Raw genomic sequence first — 19,570 nt, 5'->3', positions numbered from 1 at the left:
TTCTTGATTTTTAGCAAAATGGTGGACATTTTCATCTAGCTCAATTTCCTTTCAGTGACGTATTCTGGGAAAATACTCTATAAACATATTGCACTTTGGTGTATAAAAAGGCAGATTATTCTGGTATAGGACTCTTGCACACTTCTTTCATTCGCATTCCCTTTTCCACCAGATGGCAAGAACTTGTACACGAATAAATGGGGTTGCTAACTTACCGTATTTCCCGGCGTATAAGATGACTTTTTGACCCCTAAAAATTGTCCCAAAAGTCGGGGGTCGTCTTATACACCGGGTACGGCGTGTGCAGGGAGCGATCCTGCATGTCGGTGTGTGGTTTTAAAAATAAAAAACATGGATATACTCACCCTCGGACGGCCCCTGGCTCACAGCGCTGCCAGCGTCTCCCTCCGTTCCTTAGGAATGCAGAGGGTGAAGGACCTTCGATGACATCGCGACCGGTCATGTGGCCACAACGTCATTGAAGGTCCTTCACTCACTGCATTCCTCAGGAACGGACGGAGCCGCTAGCAGCGCTGTGAGCCAGGGGCCGTCCGAGGGTGAGTATATCCATGTTTTTTATTTTTATTCTTTATTTTTTACATGAATATGGATCCTAGGGCCTGAAGGAGAGTCTCCTCTCCTCCAGACCCTGGGAACCACACGCCGTATAAGATGACTGGGTGTATAAGATGATCCCCGTCTTATACAGCGGGCATATCCCAAATTCCATATTTTATATGGAAATGTTGGGGGTCGTCTTATACACCCAGTCGTCTTATACACCAGAAAATATGGTAATTTTTTTTATGGATAATATGTTCACATATCATGGACAGCCAACAACATTTTAAAGACTAACTGTAAAACCCAAGTAAATGATACAGATTATGATTAATACATATTTACACATACATACTGATATACTGTAAACTTATTACCAGCTTCTAATTAGAAATGAGCAAAGCTTTTGAAGTTCAAATTTTCCATCTATACCAAAGTTTTGCCCTGAAAAAGGGGTATAATCTGTGGACTGAATCAAATCTTTGTCAAACTATCTAAAGCAAACACAACCTTATCAATGTCAAAGTGACCTCAACATTTATGGCTATGGGGAAATGGTAACTGGTAACTAAAGATGTGCGAACCCAAACAGAAGCACTTTCTGCTGAAAATTGGTGCAGTGTTCAGCGTAAGTCCAGAAAGAGAGAATATTTTTTTCTTTTCTTAGTAGTTCGGGAATTAAAAATCTGTAATCTAAAAGTTTAACTTCTATATGATGGTGGAAGAGAACTAGGCAGAACAGTTATTTAATTTGATGGTCAGAGGAAGCATCATCTTGCTGTGACTAAGATGAGTTGTGTGCCATGTTGTGGCAGACCACATATGCCATGATGTCCTTCGCTTCTTCCCCACTAATACATTTGCTGGTGGCAAAGGAGGACAATTAGTGCTATCGGTGAAGCTGCTTGTGGTTCTCACACTCTTATTGCCAGATGTTATAGTATGTTTTCTTTTCCTCTTTTATGTTACCTGGTCTATTGCAATTGAAACTTTTTCTTTTACAGTACATGTTTTACTATACCAGTATTAACTGTTGTCACTGTTTTAGAACACAGTTCCTCCTTCCCAAAAATGACTGCACAAAAATGCTGTGTACATCTTAAAAAAACAGCAGTGGAAATAGGTCACATAGAGAGTGGCACAGTTAAAGTTTTGGACTTTTTAAAGTTCTCTTTTGCGTTTTTTAACACAATTATTCCCTACACCCAAAACAGGAATTAACAAAAAATGCAAGATACACTGTATGCCTAAAAACAACCCTAGGCGCATTCAAGGCCATGTAAGCATTCTCTGGCTGATGCCAAATTCCACAATGTATAAAATGGTGCTGGATATTTTAGGTTATCACAAATTGTTCCACTTTTCCAGATTCAGCGAATTCTCAAAAATTGCACACAAACTTGATATGCATTCAATTAATTTGCTCATCTTTACTGTGAGCAGCAATAAAATTATGATAATTACAAGCCATTTGACCTACTTGAGCACCATCAGCCATCAAAAGCATGGAGATGTACATTTTTTTCTATTGTACTGAAAAATAGTTTAAAGGTATTATATATTGTAGAAAAGTTATAAATACTTACTATAATGTTACATAGGAGCAGAAAAAGGGAAATTTCTTGGACAAGTCTTCTTTTTAAATTCCATGGGCGTATATGTTCCATTGGCATTTGACTATTTTCGGTATTTGTTCCAAACGGGACTGCGGGCTCTGGAGACGTTTCCACTGGTAAGCTAGGTGCAACAGATTCGTTGGTGTAAACAAGTTCTTTATGTGGATCCAGAGGGGAATCTCTGAAAGGTTCCCTATGCAGTCCTTCAATTATAAAGGTATTTTGCAATGTAAGCTGCACAATCATAAGCAATGAGTACATCAGATTCAACGCATTTAGCAGCTCTCCAGGGGTTGTAGCCACCATAGCTACTATGGAGTAATATGAAATACAGTATTGACCAAGTGCTGCTCCAAGTAGCAAAGTCACATCTAAAGTGCGAGTTGGATTCTTGTGGCCATCCATGTCCCTCTTATCAAACCGGTAAATGATAGAGCCTGTGAGTGAGCCCATAGACATAATACTGAGGACAACCACATTGAATGAATAAAACATAATATGGGCCTGGTAGCTTTTATCTCGAATATTGACTTGTACTTTGTATGTCACAAGAGCCACAATGCCACCAAGAAAAACTATTCCTCCAAGCAAGAGTCCAACAAAGACACTATTAAAGCAGAAACAAGGGCTAATACGAGGGTGGCATGGCATGTTGTCATCCATCTCACGGCCAACGTTTTTCCACATAACATATGTCATAGCTGATGCGAAGAGGCTATATTCTATGTTAAATGGGTAGAGGTAATAATATCCGGTCTGGAAGATGTGGCACAAGTGATTACTGCAGCGGCAAGTATGGCCGTGTGCTCCACCTGCATCTAAAAAAGTACAGAAAATATTAATACAAAGATAAAGACTTGTGTTGATTGTTTTCTCTCCACATTCTTGTTTTATACCTCTATGATCATGGTATCCAGTTGTACTGGTTTGCTCTTTCAAATCTATATCCAGGCTTCGCGTCTCATGGACAGACTCATCAGTCACAGCAGCCATCCATATACTGAGATTTGTTATCAGCACTAACATCAGACCATACCTGAGGAGTCAAAATATATTTACATCACATTAGTATAATACTAAAAGACATTTTAAAAGATATTACGAAATATTGTATTATGAATAAGTACGACTTAAGAAGTTAGCGTAGTTTCAAATAACATTTCCGATTAGGCTGTTTTGTGTCTGTACATTGGAATTTAAACTATTTCTGGCCAATATATAATTTGTATTGTCAATTTTCACCAATTTTCTGCACTGCATGCTCTGCTTCTAATTTGGGAGCTGAGGGAAAGAAACAAGCTGCTGTGATTTCTGTTATGCACAGCACACAGAGATCAACTCCTTTTAATTAAATTTTTAGCACACACAGACAAGCAGCAGGGACATTGGGGAAACTATACAGCAGAGCTGAGCTGTTTTGATCTGAATCAAGTCCTGGTGCGAGGAGAAACACTTGTTTGAAAACTTTGCAAAATGTTTCTGTCTCTCTGCCTTTTTCCTCTCCCTGATCCTCATTTCTCCTATCCTCTCTCCTCTCTATAGTGTTTGACATGACACTTGTAGTCCGTTAGTCCATCTTTCAAGATCAATGTGAGATGGTTTTTAAGACTGCATGACAAGTTTAGGAGGAAGGGTGAAGGGCAAGATGTTGCTGATAACTGGGAAAGAAACCGATTTCTCTGATATGATATATTGCAAAATTTCTTATATTGATTTATGCAAACTTTTTTGAAAGTGCAGATCCATTTTAACGTCAGCCAGTCATCCCTATCCCTTCTTGCAATGGGCTGTAATTTGCTCACTTCCTGTGACAAGCATTCAGCCACAAGGGGCACAGCTTGAGATAAAGAAAAAACAAACATGGCACATAAAACAATGTTTATCCAGCATCTAGTCTACCATTAAGGATGATGATGTGTGAAAATGTTTAGATATTTATAATCAATTCACAGCTATCATCCTTGATTCACCCAATATCATATATATTTAAATGGGCAAATGTTAACCCTTTCATGCCCTATGATGAATATATACTGTACGTCATGGAGTGTTTCAGATACTTTGGAGCAGGCACAGAGTTAGAGTCCACTCCACACAGGGCAGATGTAAAAAGAATTAAAAGAAAATATTTGGTATTACTGCATAAAAAAAAAGCCAGTCTATCAAAATTAAAAATTAATTAACATGATTGATAAACATTGTAAAGAAGAAAGAAAGTTTTTGAACAAGGAGAGGAAAAAATGAAAATGGAGAAATAAAAACTAGCTGCCGTCTTTAGGGACATAAACATGTTACCAATTTTTTAATCTATTTAATACTTCGTACAAAAGCCTTTGTTGGTGATGACAACTTAAAGATGTCTCCTGTAGAGAGAAACTAGTCACATGCATTACTCAGATGTAATTTTGGTCCATTCTTTCACACGAACACTCTCCAAGTCCTGAAGGCTGGTTGACACACCTTTAAGGATTTGGCCCAACAAAGAGGTTTGCTGTGTTGTGTCAGCTTAATACAGTGTGATCAAAATTAGGGGTGAGCTGATCCATGGATATTTGGATTTGTCGGTTTCTGACGAACTGTCGGCCAAAGTTTGGTTCTGACCCGAACTTGACCCCGAACCGGAATCCAATAGAAATCAATGAAGACTCAAACTTCAGTGATGTAAAATGGTGGTAGTAAGGGCAAGGGGGGGGGAAATGGGTGTAAGGGCAGGACAACTGCCCTGCAAACAAATGTGGATAGGTAAATGACTTAAAATAACATAGATTAACTAGAACTAAAATAATCTTGAGCCAGGAGACTGAGGTCCAAACAGAGGAGGAGGTGTAGGTGGATGTGGCAGTGTAGGTGGAAGAGGTGAAGGAGGTGGTAGCCAACGCTGTTTTTTGTTGTTGTAGGGAAATGACTTAAAACGGTGTAGGTGGAATAGGCTGAGGAGGAGGTAACCACCACTGAGTTGTTGTTTTTTTTTGGGGGGGGGGATATTTTTTGTATTTTCTCAGAGAAATCCCTAAAAATAACAGAATAAGAAAAAATAACAATCTTGAACCAGGATGCAGTGGTACAATTGGAGGAGGCAATGTAGATGGGCATGGCATTCTAGGTAGAAGAGGCGGATCAGGAGGTAGCCAAAACTGTTTTTGTGTTGTTGCTTTTTGGGGGGGGAGGGGTTATGGGAAATTATTTAAAATAACATAGAATAAAAAAAATAACATTTTTGAAAAAGGAAGCGGTGGTTCAAGGGGAGGAGGAAGTGGATTTGGCAGTGTAGGTAGAAGAGACTGAGGTAGCCAACACTGGTTTTCTTTTTTTTTTCTTTTAAGGGAAATGACTTAAAATAACATGGAGTAAAAAAAACAATCTTGAAAAAGGATGCAGAGATCAAAGTGGAGGAGGAGGTTAAGGAGAAGGTGGAGATGGACGTGGTGTTGAAGGTGGAAGAGACAGAGGACGAGGTACATTTTTTAGATTTGGGGAGGCCCCAAAACATTAGGTATGGCAAATAGAACGAGCAACCTGCAGTGAAATATAACAATGGCTGGGTGCAGCTGGTCTACTTCTTTACTCAGCCATAGGTATGGACAAGTCCTGTGGAATCCACGCCTGGTTAATTTTATTGAATGTAAGCTTGTCAATGTTGTGGCAACCTGTCGTGCTAAACACACGTTCCGACAGTACACTTACCGCAGGGCAGGCCAGCACCTTCAAGGTGTAAAGGTCAAGCTCAGGCCATGTGTCCAATTTGGAGACTCAGAAGTTAAATGGGGCAGACCCATTAATAAGTACATGGAGATGTATGGACACATTCTCTTCCACCATGTTATTGAAACACTGTCTCCTGCTAATGCGGACCATATGAGATCGTGGTGCCGAATGTTATCGTGTGCTGAGGAAGGTTTTCCACATTTCGGCCATGCTAACCCTCTCTTCTGAGGTGGTGCCACTGCCCCATCTGCAATGGCGACTTCCTCTTCCTCCTCTGTCTTGGTCTTCCATTGAGCCCCCTCTGTCATATGGTGCATCTATGAGTGTGCTCTTCTATTTCTGCATTTTCCGATTCCACTTCAGTGACGGAAGTAGGGATGGTATGTTGTTCTTGTAGCGGGGATCCAGCAGGGTGGACATCCACTAATCAGCACTGGTAACAATCTAGGCAACTTGATGGTTTTTGGGCAGGCACAGTAGCATGTATTGGCTCATATGTGCCAGGTTGCCCAGACACAACACTAAGTTGTCTTTGGTGGGGAGATTATTATTATCATTTATTGTTATAGCGCCATTTATTCCATAGCGCTTTACATGTGAGGAGGGGTATACATAATAAAAACAAGCACAATAATCTTAAACAATACAAGTCATAACTGGTACAAGAGGAGAGAGGACCCTGTCCGCGAAGGCTCACAATCTACAAGGGATCGGTGAGAATACAGTAGGCGAGGATAGAGCTGGTCATGCAGCGGTTTGGTCGATCGGTGGTTACTGCAGGTTGTAGGCTTGTTGGAGAGGCAGGTCTTCAGGCTCTTTTTGAAGGTTTCGATGGTAGGTGACAGTCTGATGTGTTGTGGTAGAGGGTTCCAGAGTAGGGGTGATACGCAAGAGAAATCTTGTATACGATTGTGGGAAGAGCAGATAAGAGGGGAGTAGAGAAGTAGATCTTGTGAGGATCGGAGGTTGCATGTAGGTAAGTACCCGGAGACGAGGTCACAGATGTATGGAGGAGACAGGTTGTGGATGGCTTTGTAAATCATGGTTAGGGTTTTGTAGTGGAGTCTCTGGGGAGCCAGTGAAGGGATTGACAGAGGGGAGAGGCCGGGGAATAGCAGTGGACAGGTGTATTAGTCGGGCAGCAGAGTTTAGAATAGATTGGAGGGGTGCGAGAGTGTTAGAGGGGAGGCCACAGAGCAGGAGGTTGCAGTAGTCAAGGCGAAAGATGATGAGGGCATGCACTAGGGTTTTTGCAGATTCTTGGTTGAGGAATGTACGGATTCGTGAAATATTTTTGAGTTGAAGTCGGCAGGAAGTGGAAAGGGCTTGGATATGTGGTTTGAAGGAGAGATCAGCGTCAAGGATTACCCCGAGGCAGCGAGCTTGTGGGACTGAGGACAGTGGGCAGCTATTTACTGTAATTGATAGGTTCGTTGGGGGGGTCGCGTGAGATGGGGGAAAGATGATGAATTCTGTTTTGTCCATGTTAAGTTTCAGAAATCTAGCGGAGAAGAAGGATGAAATGGTGGACAAACATTCAGGGATTCTGGTTAGTAGGGAGGTGATATCTGGTCCAGAGATGTAGATCTGTGTGTCATCAGCATAGAGGTGATACTGAAAGCCATGAGATTCTATGAGCTGTCCCAGGCCAAAGGTGTAAATGGAGAAGAGCAGGGGCCCTAGGACTGAACCTTGTGGGACTCCGACAGATAGTGGGCGAGGTGAGGAGGTGGTGTGTGAGTGGGAGACGCTGAATGTCCGGTCTGTTAGGTATGATGAGATCCAGGATAGGGCCAAGTCTGTGATGCCAAGGGATGAGAGGGTCTGTAATAATAGGGAAAGGTCCACTGTGTCAAAGGCAGCCGACAGGTCGAGGAGGAGGAAGACAGAGTAGTGTCGCTTGCTCTTGGCGGTTAAGAGGTCATTGGTGACCTTAGTTAGGGCAGTTTCAGTGGAATGGTGTGACCAGAAGCCAGATTGTAAGCGGTCAAAGAGGGAGCAAGAAGAGAGATGGGAGGACATTTCAAGGTAGACGTGTTGTTCCAGTAGTTTGGAGGCATAGGGGAGAAGTGATATAGGGCGATAGCTAGATACAGAGGATGGGTCTAGAGAAGGCTTTTTGAGGATAGGTGTGATGGAGGCATGTTTAAAGCTTGAGGGGAAAACACCAGTTGTTAGTGATAGGTTGAAGAGATGGGTTAGGGTTGGGATGAAGACTGTGGTGAGGTTTGGGATGAAGTGGGATGGGAGTGGGTCAAGTGCACAGGTAGTGAGATGCGATCTTGAGAGTAGAGTGGAGAGTTGATCTTCTGTGATGGTGGAGAAGTTGGTTTTGGAGGCGGAGGGCTGGGAAGTCGGGAGGAAGGGCTCTGGGGGTTGTTGACCAAAACTGTCTCTGATGTTATCAATCTTCTGCTTGAAAAATGAGGCAAAGTTTTCAGCTGAGATAAGTGGGGAGGGAGGAGGTGCTGGGGGATGGAGGAGAGAATTGAAGGTGTTGAATAACTGTTTAGGGTTGTGAGACAGAGAGGATATGAGAGATAAGAAGTAGGTTTGTTTAGCTGTGGCGAGTGTGGTCTTGAAAGTAGTGAGAGACTGTTTAAATGCAATGAAGTGCTCGTTGGAGTGGGATCTTTTCCATCTGCGCTCAGCAGCCCTGGAAGCTCGCCTCAGTTCTTTTGTCAGGCTGGTGTGCCAGGGCTGTCTGTTGATTTTGCGAGCTTTGGTATGTGTAAAGGGGCAGCAGGTTCCAAAGCTACAGCTATTGTGGTGTTATATAGAGCGGCAGCGTCATGCGCATTGTGTGAGGAACTTATATCTGTGAGAGGGAGGAGGGATTCAGAGAATGAATGTAGGTCAAGATGTTTAAGATTTCTGCGAGGGTGTGAAAATTTGTGGGGTGGGGATTGTAGACATGGAGTGGAGAGGGAAGAGAATGTGAGAAGGTTGTGGTCAGAGAGAGGAAGAGGTGAGTTAGAGAGGTTAGATAGGGAGCAGAGGTGGGTGAAGATGAGGTCCAGTGTGTGACCATCTTTGTGGGTGGCTGTAGAAGACCATTGAGTGAGGCCGAAGGAGGAAGTGAGAGATAGAAGTTTAGAGGCAGCTGAGAGGGAAGTGTCAATGGGGATGTTGAAGTCGCCCATGATGATAGTGGGGATGTCCGCGGAAAGGAAATGAAGTAGCCAGGTGGTGAAGTGGTCAAAGAAGGTGGTGGCTGGCCCTGGGGGTGGTAAATGACAGCCAGTTGGAGGGTGGAGGGGGAGTAGATGCGCACAGAGTGCACCTCAAAGGAAGGGAGGGTAACAGAGGGTGGCAGTGGGATTGGGATGAAGGAGCAGTTATCTTACAGGAGAAAACCAACTCCTCCACCATGTTTGCTGCTGGGGCGGGGTGTGTGAGAAAGGTGGAAGCCACCGTAAGAGAGTGCAGCAGGGGAGGCTGTGTCAGAAGGGGTGAGCCAGGTTTCAGTGATGGCGAGGAAGGAAAGTTTGGTAGTAACAAAAAGATTATGGATGAAAGAAAGCTTGTTGCAGACAGAGTGAGCGTTCCACAGAGCTCCTGTTAGTGGGACTGGGGAAGCGGGGGCTGGGTGAATGGGTATAAGGTTAGAGAGGTTACGGAAGTTTGTGATAGAGCGTGGATGGGAGGTAGAAATGACTGTGGGAATGTGGTGAGGAGGACCAGGATATGGAGAGATATCACCAGCAGTGAGAAGGAGCAGAGAAAGTGTTAGCAGGAGGGACTTTGAGAGGGCATGAGGGGGCTGTCTGTGTTTGGAGGCAGGGGATTGTAGGTTAAGGAACAGTACTGAGGAGGAGGTGATTCGGATGGGGAGGATTGAAGCAGAGATAAACAGTTCCTTACTTGGTGTGGGGATTAGGGGAGGTAGCATAAAGTGAAGGATTATAGGGGTGAGAGTAAAAATAAACAGAAGCATTGTTTACAGTGACGGTGTCCAGTTACCTTCAGTTCCCTTCAGTTTTAATTCAGGTTTTAATTCTACTGTAATCTTCACACTTATAGGACACACTTATAGGAATCACACTGCAGACTGAAGTCTATGCAGACTTGAGCTATGCAATATATGTACAACTAAGTGCATTCAGGTGTGAAGCAGAGAGGAGTGGTCTCTGCTCATCATGGTCAGAGAATTAAGAGTGGGCCAGATGCATACAATCAAGCCACAGTAAACAACGTCATAAATAACACGGGTAGGGTAAAGCTGGGGTTAGCTGAAAAGCATACCATGTGAATGCTAGGTGCAGAGGCGGGTCTATGTACAAAGCTGGGTGATGTACTATGCGCACTTCATAGACAGACAGATGGGAGATGTATTGTCTGGGCCCGCTGTAACCCCCCAGCATTCCAGTGATGCCAGCAAGCATGTATGAGTGCCACTCTGGTGAATACAGATCTTCCTCCTCCTCCAAAACTGTTCCCTGGCTGGACAGTTGTCTACCTGGCTGCTGTTGGTACAGGAACTCACCCTAATAGCCATGCATGGGCTACTGGCCTGTTGATGATATGGATGGTCCCTGTTCCTCCTGAAGGAATTTTCCTGAATCCTTTTTCAAGCAGGCATAGAAGTGGGATAGTAATGCGGATGATCGCATCATCAGTGTTGGCCATGTTGGTGGAGTACTCGAAGCAGCACAACATGGCACACACATCCCACATGGAGGCTCACTCTTTGCTGGTGAAGTGGCATTCTTTGGCAGAGCGACTCACCCATGCATGCTGCATGAACGGCCCACACTTTTAGCAGCAGCACTGACATATTGGGGTAATTTTTAAGGAAGCTCTGCACCATCAAATTCAGCACATGCTTCAGGCAAGGGATGTGCGTCAACTGGCTAAGCCCAGAGCTGCTACAAGATTTCGCCCATTATCGCACACCACCAGGCAGGCCTGAAGTTCAGTGACACCAACCGCTCGGTCTGTTGTTTGATCCCCATCCACAGCTCCTGCACGGCATTTGATCTTTCCCCAAAACAGATGATTTTCTGAATAACCTGCTGTCATTTCCCCCTTGCTGTGCTGAAGTTGGTGGTGCAGGTTGTCTACTGACCGGATGAGAAGGCGGTGGAGGAAGCAGAGTAGGAGGAGGAGGTGACATAGACAAAGAAATGTACAACAGCCTTCAGTGGTGGTAGGACATGCAGCAGAATCCCTTCTGCCTCACGCCCAGCCACCACTACATTTACCCAGTTGGCAGTTTAGATGATGTAACGTCCCTGGCCGTGTTTACTGGTCCACGTATCGGTGTTTATTTTTTTAAATCTTGCTATTGATGTTGTTGCGCAGTGCACATCTGATTTTGTGCACAACATGTTTGTGCAGTATAGGGATGATATGCCTGCAAATGTAGTGGGGGCTGGGAACAATGTACAGTGGGCCAGCCACTGCCAGCAGTTTCATTAAACTGTCTCCATCAGCCGGAGTGACAGTATTTCAAAGGCTAGGAATTTTGAATTTCTGTCATTCAGGACAGTGAGGGGCAAGGGAGACCCCATTTTGGATTTATTAATTCAGGCCCCATAGATTATCCAGAGATCTATCTCCACTCCTGTAGTGGCCCCCCACCCTTGGGATAAGAACACAAATTCCCAAAAGAACATAACTTTTGCCAAATGGCCAGAGAATTAGAGGCCACGTGTTAATGATGGCAAGGAGGAGCAGAGCTGGGAACCCTTGCTGTCTTTTGTACAAGGCAGCCTACATCAATCAACTATCAAGGGAAAGTGTAGACACTAAGGCACCGACACCTAGAAATGAATTATGAGAGCACTGTGCATCTCAGGGTTAAGTCCAATATACCACCAGAACCCTGGGAGCCCTCCGCACACACCCCAGTATCTCATAATTCTCTAGCTGTCCCGGATACCGAGCTATTGAGACTGGCTCTCCAGAACCACTTAGCCAACCCAAGTTTGGACTCTCCGTATCAGTCCAACCTCAACGAACCCGTTGAGACATCAGTCGTCCCGTTCGGACCTCCCGCTAGGAAATTATGACCCATCCTAGATATTGGGAATTATTTCAGCTAGGAGGTCAAGGGAGGAGAATTCAGTCCAACCCAAAGGGGTGGTGGCAAATATGGGAGATTAAAAACTAGCTACACACCTTTAGCCTTTGTCATTGTTTTGCCATGGAAGCCGCATCGCGTCACATGTGGAGACAGACCAGAAACTAAGAAGGTGCCTATGGATACGCGAGCTTCCCTCCATCCACAAGTAATAAGAAACAGTAACGTGACACATACAGCTAACTGCTATCCCCAACCTGTACTCTACTTTTATCTGTACTTCTGGCTGTAATATCTGTATATTACTCTGTATATATTTGTAGTATCTAGTGCGCCTTTCGGCAATTAAAATATCAATTAATTTTGGGCTGGTCTTTTATCTCGAAACCCGATTTCCAACATTCGTGAGTCCGGCTAGTACTTATATGCTACCTGGGGTTGGTTTCTGACTCGATATAAGCTTATTAACAGACCGGGCTTATATCTATCGAGGAACTGGTGGCAGCATACCGTCCTGGTGTTTTTGGGGGATCCTGGCAGTGACGGACTTGAGGTTTATATATATATATTCCTGGCCTGGGACTGGTGATATATATACCCCCCTCACTGCAGAGTGCTCCGATAACCATTACGTGACAGGGCAGCCTCACCGGCGACTACTTATCCTAGGTGCAGTTCCCCAAATGACCTGAGGGTAAGGAGGGCACCAGAGAGCAATGACTGCGTAAGCACTGTCACAGATTGGTGACGGTGGGGGGATATCCATATTCCCCGGCTCTCCTCTCGCATGTGTTTTCCTTACAAGGACCATGGCTCATGGGTGTGAAGGGAGGTACTTTCTCTTTCTCTGCAGTGTTTGGGGGAACAGCTGAATACTTGCATGGGACAGTATGGAGATGCCCTATGAAACTGCTCATAGTGGTGCTATCACATACTCTCTTTGTGGTGGTGGCCCTGTTGATTGGTAGCGGGAGGAAGAGGTTCAGAAGATTTATACCTCACTTCAGGCTCTGAAGGCACAGTGTGCAAACCACCCATTACTTGTTATCATCACATTCCCTGGAGAAGTGCCAGGGAGCTATTTTGAGGTGGCTTTGCTGTGCTGAGCTCAGCAACGCAGTGGGAAGTAGCAGCCTACGTACCGGCTACGGCCACCTGCTGTGCTTTTGCACCCTAATACAATGGAAAGACCAATGTACATAGATTCAAGATCACCTATAGCATGCAGGGTGAGTATGCAAAGAACAAAGAAAAAAGATTATGCTATACAATGTATGTTTTTTATAGCATGATCTTTTTTCTTTGTTCTTTGCTTTTGCATCCTGCTCCTTCTTTTTCTGTGCACCTGGGGCAACATGGCCATCCCCTCGTCCTCCGAACTGCACGTGTTGTACAGATGGCCTTCACTCCATGTGGGGTCTATGACCCCACATCATCTTTCACTCAGCTCTGCCCTCCTTGCTGATCTGCATACTGTAGAAAAATGCAGCTATCTCACAAGTAAAAAGTGACTGCTGCATGACTTGAGGTGTCATTGCCACTGCCAACCATGTCCTTGCCCTGCAGCAGCTACACCACAACTAGCAGAAGCTACAGCAGCATCACAGCCACGTCCATGTCCCCTATTTGATACTCTCCTCATTTTTTCCACCTCAAAAAAGTGCACAGTAGAGAAAAGATAGAAGCCTTTTGTCAGAGTGTCACACAGAGACACGTGCAGAGTACACACACAGACTTTTTGGCACAGTACTCACACAGAAACACAAGCAGAGTGCACACACAGGCTTTTTGTCAAAGTACTCACTCAGAGATGTGTGCAGAGTACACACACAGGCTTTTTGGCAGAGTACCCACATGGAGACATGTGCAGAGTACTCACACAGAGATGGGTGCAGAGTACACACAGAGGCTTTTTGGCAGAGTACTCACATGGGGACATGTGCAGAGTACACACATAAGCTTTTTGTCAGTGTACTCACACAGGGACATGTGCAAAGTACACACTCAGACTTTTTGGTAGAGTTCTCTCACAGAAATGTGTGCAGAGTACACACAGGCCTTTTTGCAGAGTATTCACATAAAGACACCCATAGAAAACACACAGGCTTTTTGCAGAGTACTCACACAGAGATGCATGCAAAGTACACACAGAGACTTTTTGGCAGAGTACTCACACAGAGATGCGTGCAGGGTACACAGACTTTTTGGCAGAGTACTCACACAGTGATGCATGCAGAGTATGCACACAGGCTTTTTGGCAAAGTACTCACACAGAGATGTGTGCAGAGTAAACAGACAGACTTTTTGGAAGAATAATCACAAAGAGAAGCATGGAAAATACACATAGGCTTTTTGGCAGAGTACTCACACAGACTCATGTAGAGTACACACACAGAGGCTTTTTGACAGAGTACTCACATAGAGAAATGTGCATAGTAAACACACAGACTTTTGGCAGAGTACTCACACAGAGATGGGTGCAGACTACACACACACAGGCTTTTTGGCACAGTGCTCCCACAGAGACATTTGCAGAGCATACACACAGGCTGTTTGGCAGAATACTCCAAAAGAGACAGTTGCAGAGTGCACAAACAGAGACTTTTTGGCACAGTACTCCCTCAGAGACCTGTGCAGTGTACACACAAAGGCTTTTTGTCAGAGTACTTCACAGAGACACATGCAGATTATACACAGAGGCTTTTTGGCACAATACTCCCACAGAGATTGGTGCAGAGTACACACAAAGAACCTAACCCTGTCCCTACTCTAATCAGAGCAAAATAGAGCCGCAGTTATACAGGCCGAGTCATGTAGTTTGCCAGCCAATCACAAACTTGCCAATACATGGCATTGGCTTAGGAAGTAACCACAGCTTAAAAGTATGCTGATTGGCTGCACTAATTATCAGAGAGCATAAAGATTCCTGTTTCCCACAAGTAGAGGTCAGACATGTACAGTCAATTGCATACAGACAGAAGAGAGCTGTTTAGCAGCAGAAAAAGACATGTTAGATAGCAAGCATCAGTCTAAGTGGGGAGTTAGATGGAACATGAAGGCTGATGCTTGTGTATGGAGAGGGAAGAACACCTGACTGTGGAGAACTGAGCAACAGGCTGTGACCAGCACATTGTGTGAAAAACTGCATTGACAATTACACAGGGGCTGTGGCAGAAAGGAGGAAATGCTGCTGAACAGGGTGTCTGCAGTCTATGTCAGTAAAGTGTTGCAAGTGACAGCTCACCATTGTTTATAATAAAATATCTACAGAGGTTGAAACCAAGCTGCTTCTTCAATACTTTGTAACCATCAAGCTCATTGCTTCATTGTGAGCAAAGTTATTGAACTGTCATCTATTTGCCTGCTCCCTTCCACCATCTCTAAGAGGGAAACTACCGTACCATGAAGTGCATCCAGATACAGGGGCACGGCACCAGCTAAGAACCCCTAACGGGTTACATAGGTAAGCTCATAAAAGGCAATAAAGGGGAACATTATTTGAAATTTATAAAAATTCTAAACAACACTGTAGAATCTATTCATTGACTCACCTGGAAATGTTGGTATGAATCTGTACACAGTGTTTGCTGGAGACCCAGAGAAAATATGTCTGAAAATCAGAGATGAATACTGTTCATTACTTAATTTAAAATGATTAAAGTCTAAAATAGAATTGTCGGAAATCAAGGAAGACATTATTCCATTTGCATCTAGATGGAGTTGTTACCTGAAGGATTATGAATGCGCTCTGCACCATGGGATGGATGAGTTTGATTGGAGACTCACAATCAATATAACTAATATAATATCCAATCTTAAACACATCAAGAACCAGGCTGCAGATCCCAAAGAACACCAAGCCACCTGTCGGAGGAAATAAACAGAGACATTAATGACCTTTATTGAATAGGGTGTAAAATAATTTTGTAATTTAAGTTTGAAAGGAGTCAACTATTTTACAAATTATTTTTTAAATAACTTAAGATCAAATGGATCACATAGTTATCACTGAATTTTAAAGTGCTTGTTCTAAAAATAAACCTTATAGCTACATTCACACATTAGACTGTATACTGATCCATAGAGTTTCATTGATCTATACATACATTTTAAAAACAGCTGTGAGACTTAGAACATGCTGTATTCCCACCCGCTTTGCGGATCAGACTCAGCCATTAAAGTCTAACGGTATTTGTTAGATCAAAATCAGAAGACACTGCGGCCGATTTATCAAAGCTTTTACACCAGAAAGTTGTGCAAAAATTTAGGGGTGGGAGGAGCCAGGGTGGGACAGGTCACAACATTTTTCACCTATACATTGTTAAGATTATATAGATAGGTAAAAGCTCAGGCACTATAACTGCTTCAATTGTTAAAAATGAATGAGAGAAAAAAACTTATGCCAAATGGATGCAAAAGGGAATCAGGATAAATGACACGTGAGAAAAATAGTACATTTTACATGGATATAAAAAATATACAAGGATGTGTGAATATAGCCTAAAGCCCATGGGACGATTTTCGCTAGTTAATGAGCACCGGTTGGCTACATATAAGTGGTGCAGTGGTTGTTTACATGGACCCACATTGCCTATGTACATGGAGTGATGGGCTGCCAATAATAAATTTTATGCTGGCATGAACAGCCAATGAATGAGGAAACCACTTATTTTCTGGGTTTTCTCGTTTACTGGTGATCGACGACATGCTTCTACAGGCTAATAATTAGGAACAAGTATTTGTCTGAATGCTGGTTTGACGATCGGCCTTTGGAGTCCTTTTGAGTGAATGACGTTTGAATACAGGAACTTGTTGAAAACGCTGAAATGTTAAACAGCACTGTGTCCCCTTTATTCTAAACATTGGTGAAAGTGCTCGGAGTTTGAACCCCCAAAAATGATGGAATCTTCTAGCTTTACGTTATGACTTTCTGTGATAGTAAAACCAGCGTAAAGGGGTTGCCGGATTTAAATATCTTTTTTTGAATTGTTAAAATATTCAGAGTTACTAAAGTGGGGGGGGGGGGGTCCCAATTCTGGACCCTTATTAACTGGCTATACTGGAGTGCAGTAAAAATGAACGACCCAACATGTTAATGCATTTCATTGACAGTCCAATGAATTTAATGCATATGGCAATACTTCATTCTCCCTGTAGTATTATTGCAAGAAAATAAATGGTTGCAGCGCTCACAGCATATTAATCTAATTTTCATGGGACCCTGCTAACCAATCAGTCACCCCTTGAATACTAATATATTCCTATGGTTTTCCTCAAAGAGATTGTCAACGACTTTTATATGGATCCTTAGTATAAATTCGCCATAAATGGAATATAGGAGAGGATAGGAGCTGATCCCTATGGCTGTGATTTTTGGCTCCTTTCACTGATTGGAGTACCTGCCACGTAATAAAAGATTTTCACTGTTATCATATATAGATAAATTTCACCAGATAAAGCAGAAGAATGATTGTGGAATATGCTTCAGGTTATCAACCTAGAGCACTGGCGGACACAGACCAAAAAGGGCCCCTCTGCATGAACATTATTGGGCCCTTTACAGTCCTGTAGCTTATCAAAATGCAAATTTCACCTACTTTGGAGATAGAAATGAGCCTCCTTAACTCTTGGTCCCCTGTGCAGCTGCATAGGTTGCACCAATGATATGTCCGCCCCTGACCTGGAGCATTAGTTTTTTCAATGGAGGTGATGCCATATACAATGCAGCGCTGCAATATGAGGTATGCCATCATATGACGTAGTACCATGTAGCAGTAACATTTAATGTTATTATTACCAACTATGCTTTAGTTGGTTCTTAGTATCATTGTTTGTTCTGCTAGAGGATATTTAAAGAATAGACTGATGACTAGGCTAAGTTTTAAAAACCTTAAAGGAATTTTCCATCCTATACATTTACTGTAAATAATTTTTAGATTTTATTCTCACATTACCTCTTAACCAGACAGGGCCCGCATGTGAGTCTTTGTAGAGTACTGCATTTTTCCGACATGAGAAATAAAATTGGAATATCATCCAGAAGGTGGAGAGCAGCATCAGAATGACCAAAAAAGCAAGAACTTCAGTGTCCTTAACAGAGACTTTTTCTAAGGTGCCACTGCTCACAAGAACACAAGCAATCAGACCAACATTAATGGCCAGCAGTGCAGACAGCAAGCGGCCTCCTTTCTTCCAGATATCAGAGGGAGCCTGATGGTTAACTTGATGGTTGCCTTGGATCTGATTTTGGGCAGGAATTTCAGCCTGGTCCACTGAATTGCCCATAGTTCTGTCATCTGCTGGAGGAAAAGACAATGTGTCCTCATAACCTGAGTTCGGAGCTTTTACTTCCTGGCTTTGGCTAATCGGGGGCACTTCCATTTCTTGTTGGGCAGATTTTGAAATGTCCATCTTTCACTGACCAGATCTGAAAAAAAAGGAAAAAAAGAAGCTTAGTCTACAAACCCCTTTTTCTACGTCTCTTAATTAAGTAATGCATTTCCAGAACTGGCCAATGACGCTGGGATTCCATATCTTAGTTACTATGAACTTATAAAGGGATTTATGCAAGGTTAATTCCAACTTAATTTTAAGTTTCTCCTATTTCACCTCATGACACCCTACATACAAAACCCATCCTGGCAAAGCTCCATCGCAGTAAAGGGTGAACATAAAGGGTTAACTCTGCGGGAACAGCTGTAGCTGTTTTAATTAACAAAGCCCAAGTCATCTCATTTAAATGCAAATATGTTCAATAAATCCCTTGCAGAATTTGGAAAGGTCAAAGGTCAGAACTCTCCGCTCCTTTTAGATACATAGAATGTCATAGCTGTATTTCCTTGCAAACCATAGATGGCATTTTTATGATGTAAATAGACCTTTGGCCTTTGATTGATAATTACATTGTTGTGAGGAAGACCATTTTATCTTTTTATCCCTTGTTAAATTAGATTTCACCATGTTCAAAGAGGGGATATTAAATTACCAGATACTAGTGCATTGGTTTCAGTATCGTAAAACTATACGTTACACATTTAACAATATCTAGAAGTGACTGCCTATTTTAGCAGAACACAGCTAGATGTTATGGGGTAAAACAAATCTGCTTTACTGACCTTGAATGGTTGTGCAACATTGATTTATGTACAATACCAGTGAAAAGATTGGTCAGATCTGTTCATGCAATGGTTTTCCTTATTGTTATTGGGATGTGCGCATTGTAGATTCAGACTGAAGGTAGCAAAGCAATGAAGGAACAGATATGGAACCAAGGAGTAAAGAAACATCTGAAACAAGCCATGATGACTGCTTTACACACCCTTGACATTCTCTCCTGCAGCTTCATCAAGTATTCAGTCTAAAAGGAGTTCCCAGAGGAGCTGAGCACTTGTTGGCTGGTTTGTCTTCGCTCTGCTATAAAACTCATCTCAAATATCTCAAATAGGCTAAATCTTATGCCATGAATATACAGTTAGGTCCATATATATTTGGACAGAGACAACATTTTTCTAATTTTGGTTATAGACATTACCGCAATGAATTTTAAACAAAACAATTCAGATGCAGTTGAAGATCAGACTTTCAGCTTTCATTTGAGGGTATCCACATTAAAATTGGATGAAGGGTTTATGAGTTTCAGATCCTTAACATGTGCCACCCTGCT

General features: G+C 43.0%; 1 protein-coding gene across 1 annotated transcript in view; it reads right to left on the bottom strand.

Moving 5' to 3' along the window:
* The window catches only part of LOC138665144 (proton channel OTOP2-like), a 132,877-nt gene that overhangs the window by 1,089 nt on the left and 112,218 nt on the right, over positions 1–19,570 (bottom strand). Inside the window, exons 2-6 of the mRNA XM_069752384.1 lie at positions 17,862–18,334; positions 15,635–15,771; positions 15,459–15,517; positions 3,074–3,213; positions 2,148–2,995 (exon numbers count right to left, since the gene is read on the bottom strand). Coding sequence (XP_069608485.1) covers positions 2,148–2,995; positions 3,074–3,213; positions 15,459–15,517; positions 15,635–15,771; positions 17,862–18,318 — 1,641 coding nt within the window. The 5' untranslated portion in view covers positions 18,319–18,334. The remainder of the gene's footprint in view (positions 1–2,147; positions 2,996–3,073; positions 3,214–15,458; positions 15,518–15,634; positions 15,772–17,861; positions 18,335–19,570) is intronic.

This window comes from Ranitomeya imitator, chromosome 2, assembly GCF_032444005.1.
Source record: "Ranitomeya imitator isolate aRanImi1 chromosome 2, aRanImi1.pri, whole genome shotgun sequence".
Taxonomy (NCBI): Eukaryota; Metazoa; Chordata; class Amphibia; order Anura; family Dendrobatidae; genus Ranitomeya; species Ranitomeya imitator.
This window is presented reverse-complemented; position numbering and strand designations above follow the sequence as displayed.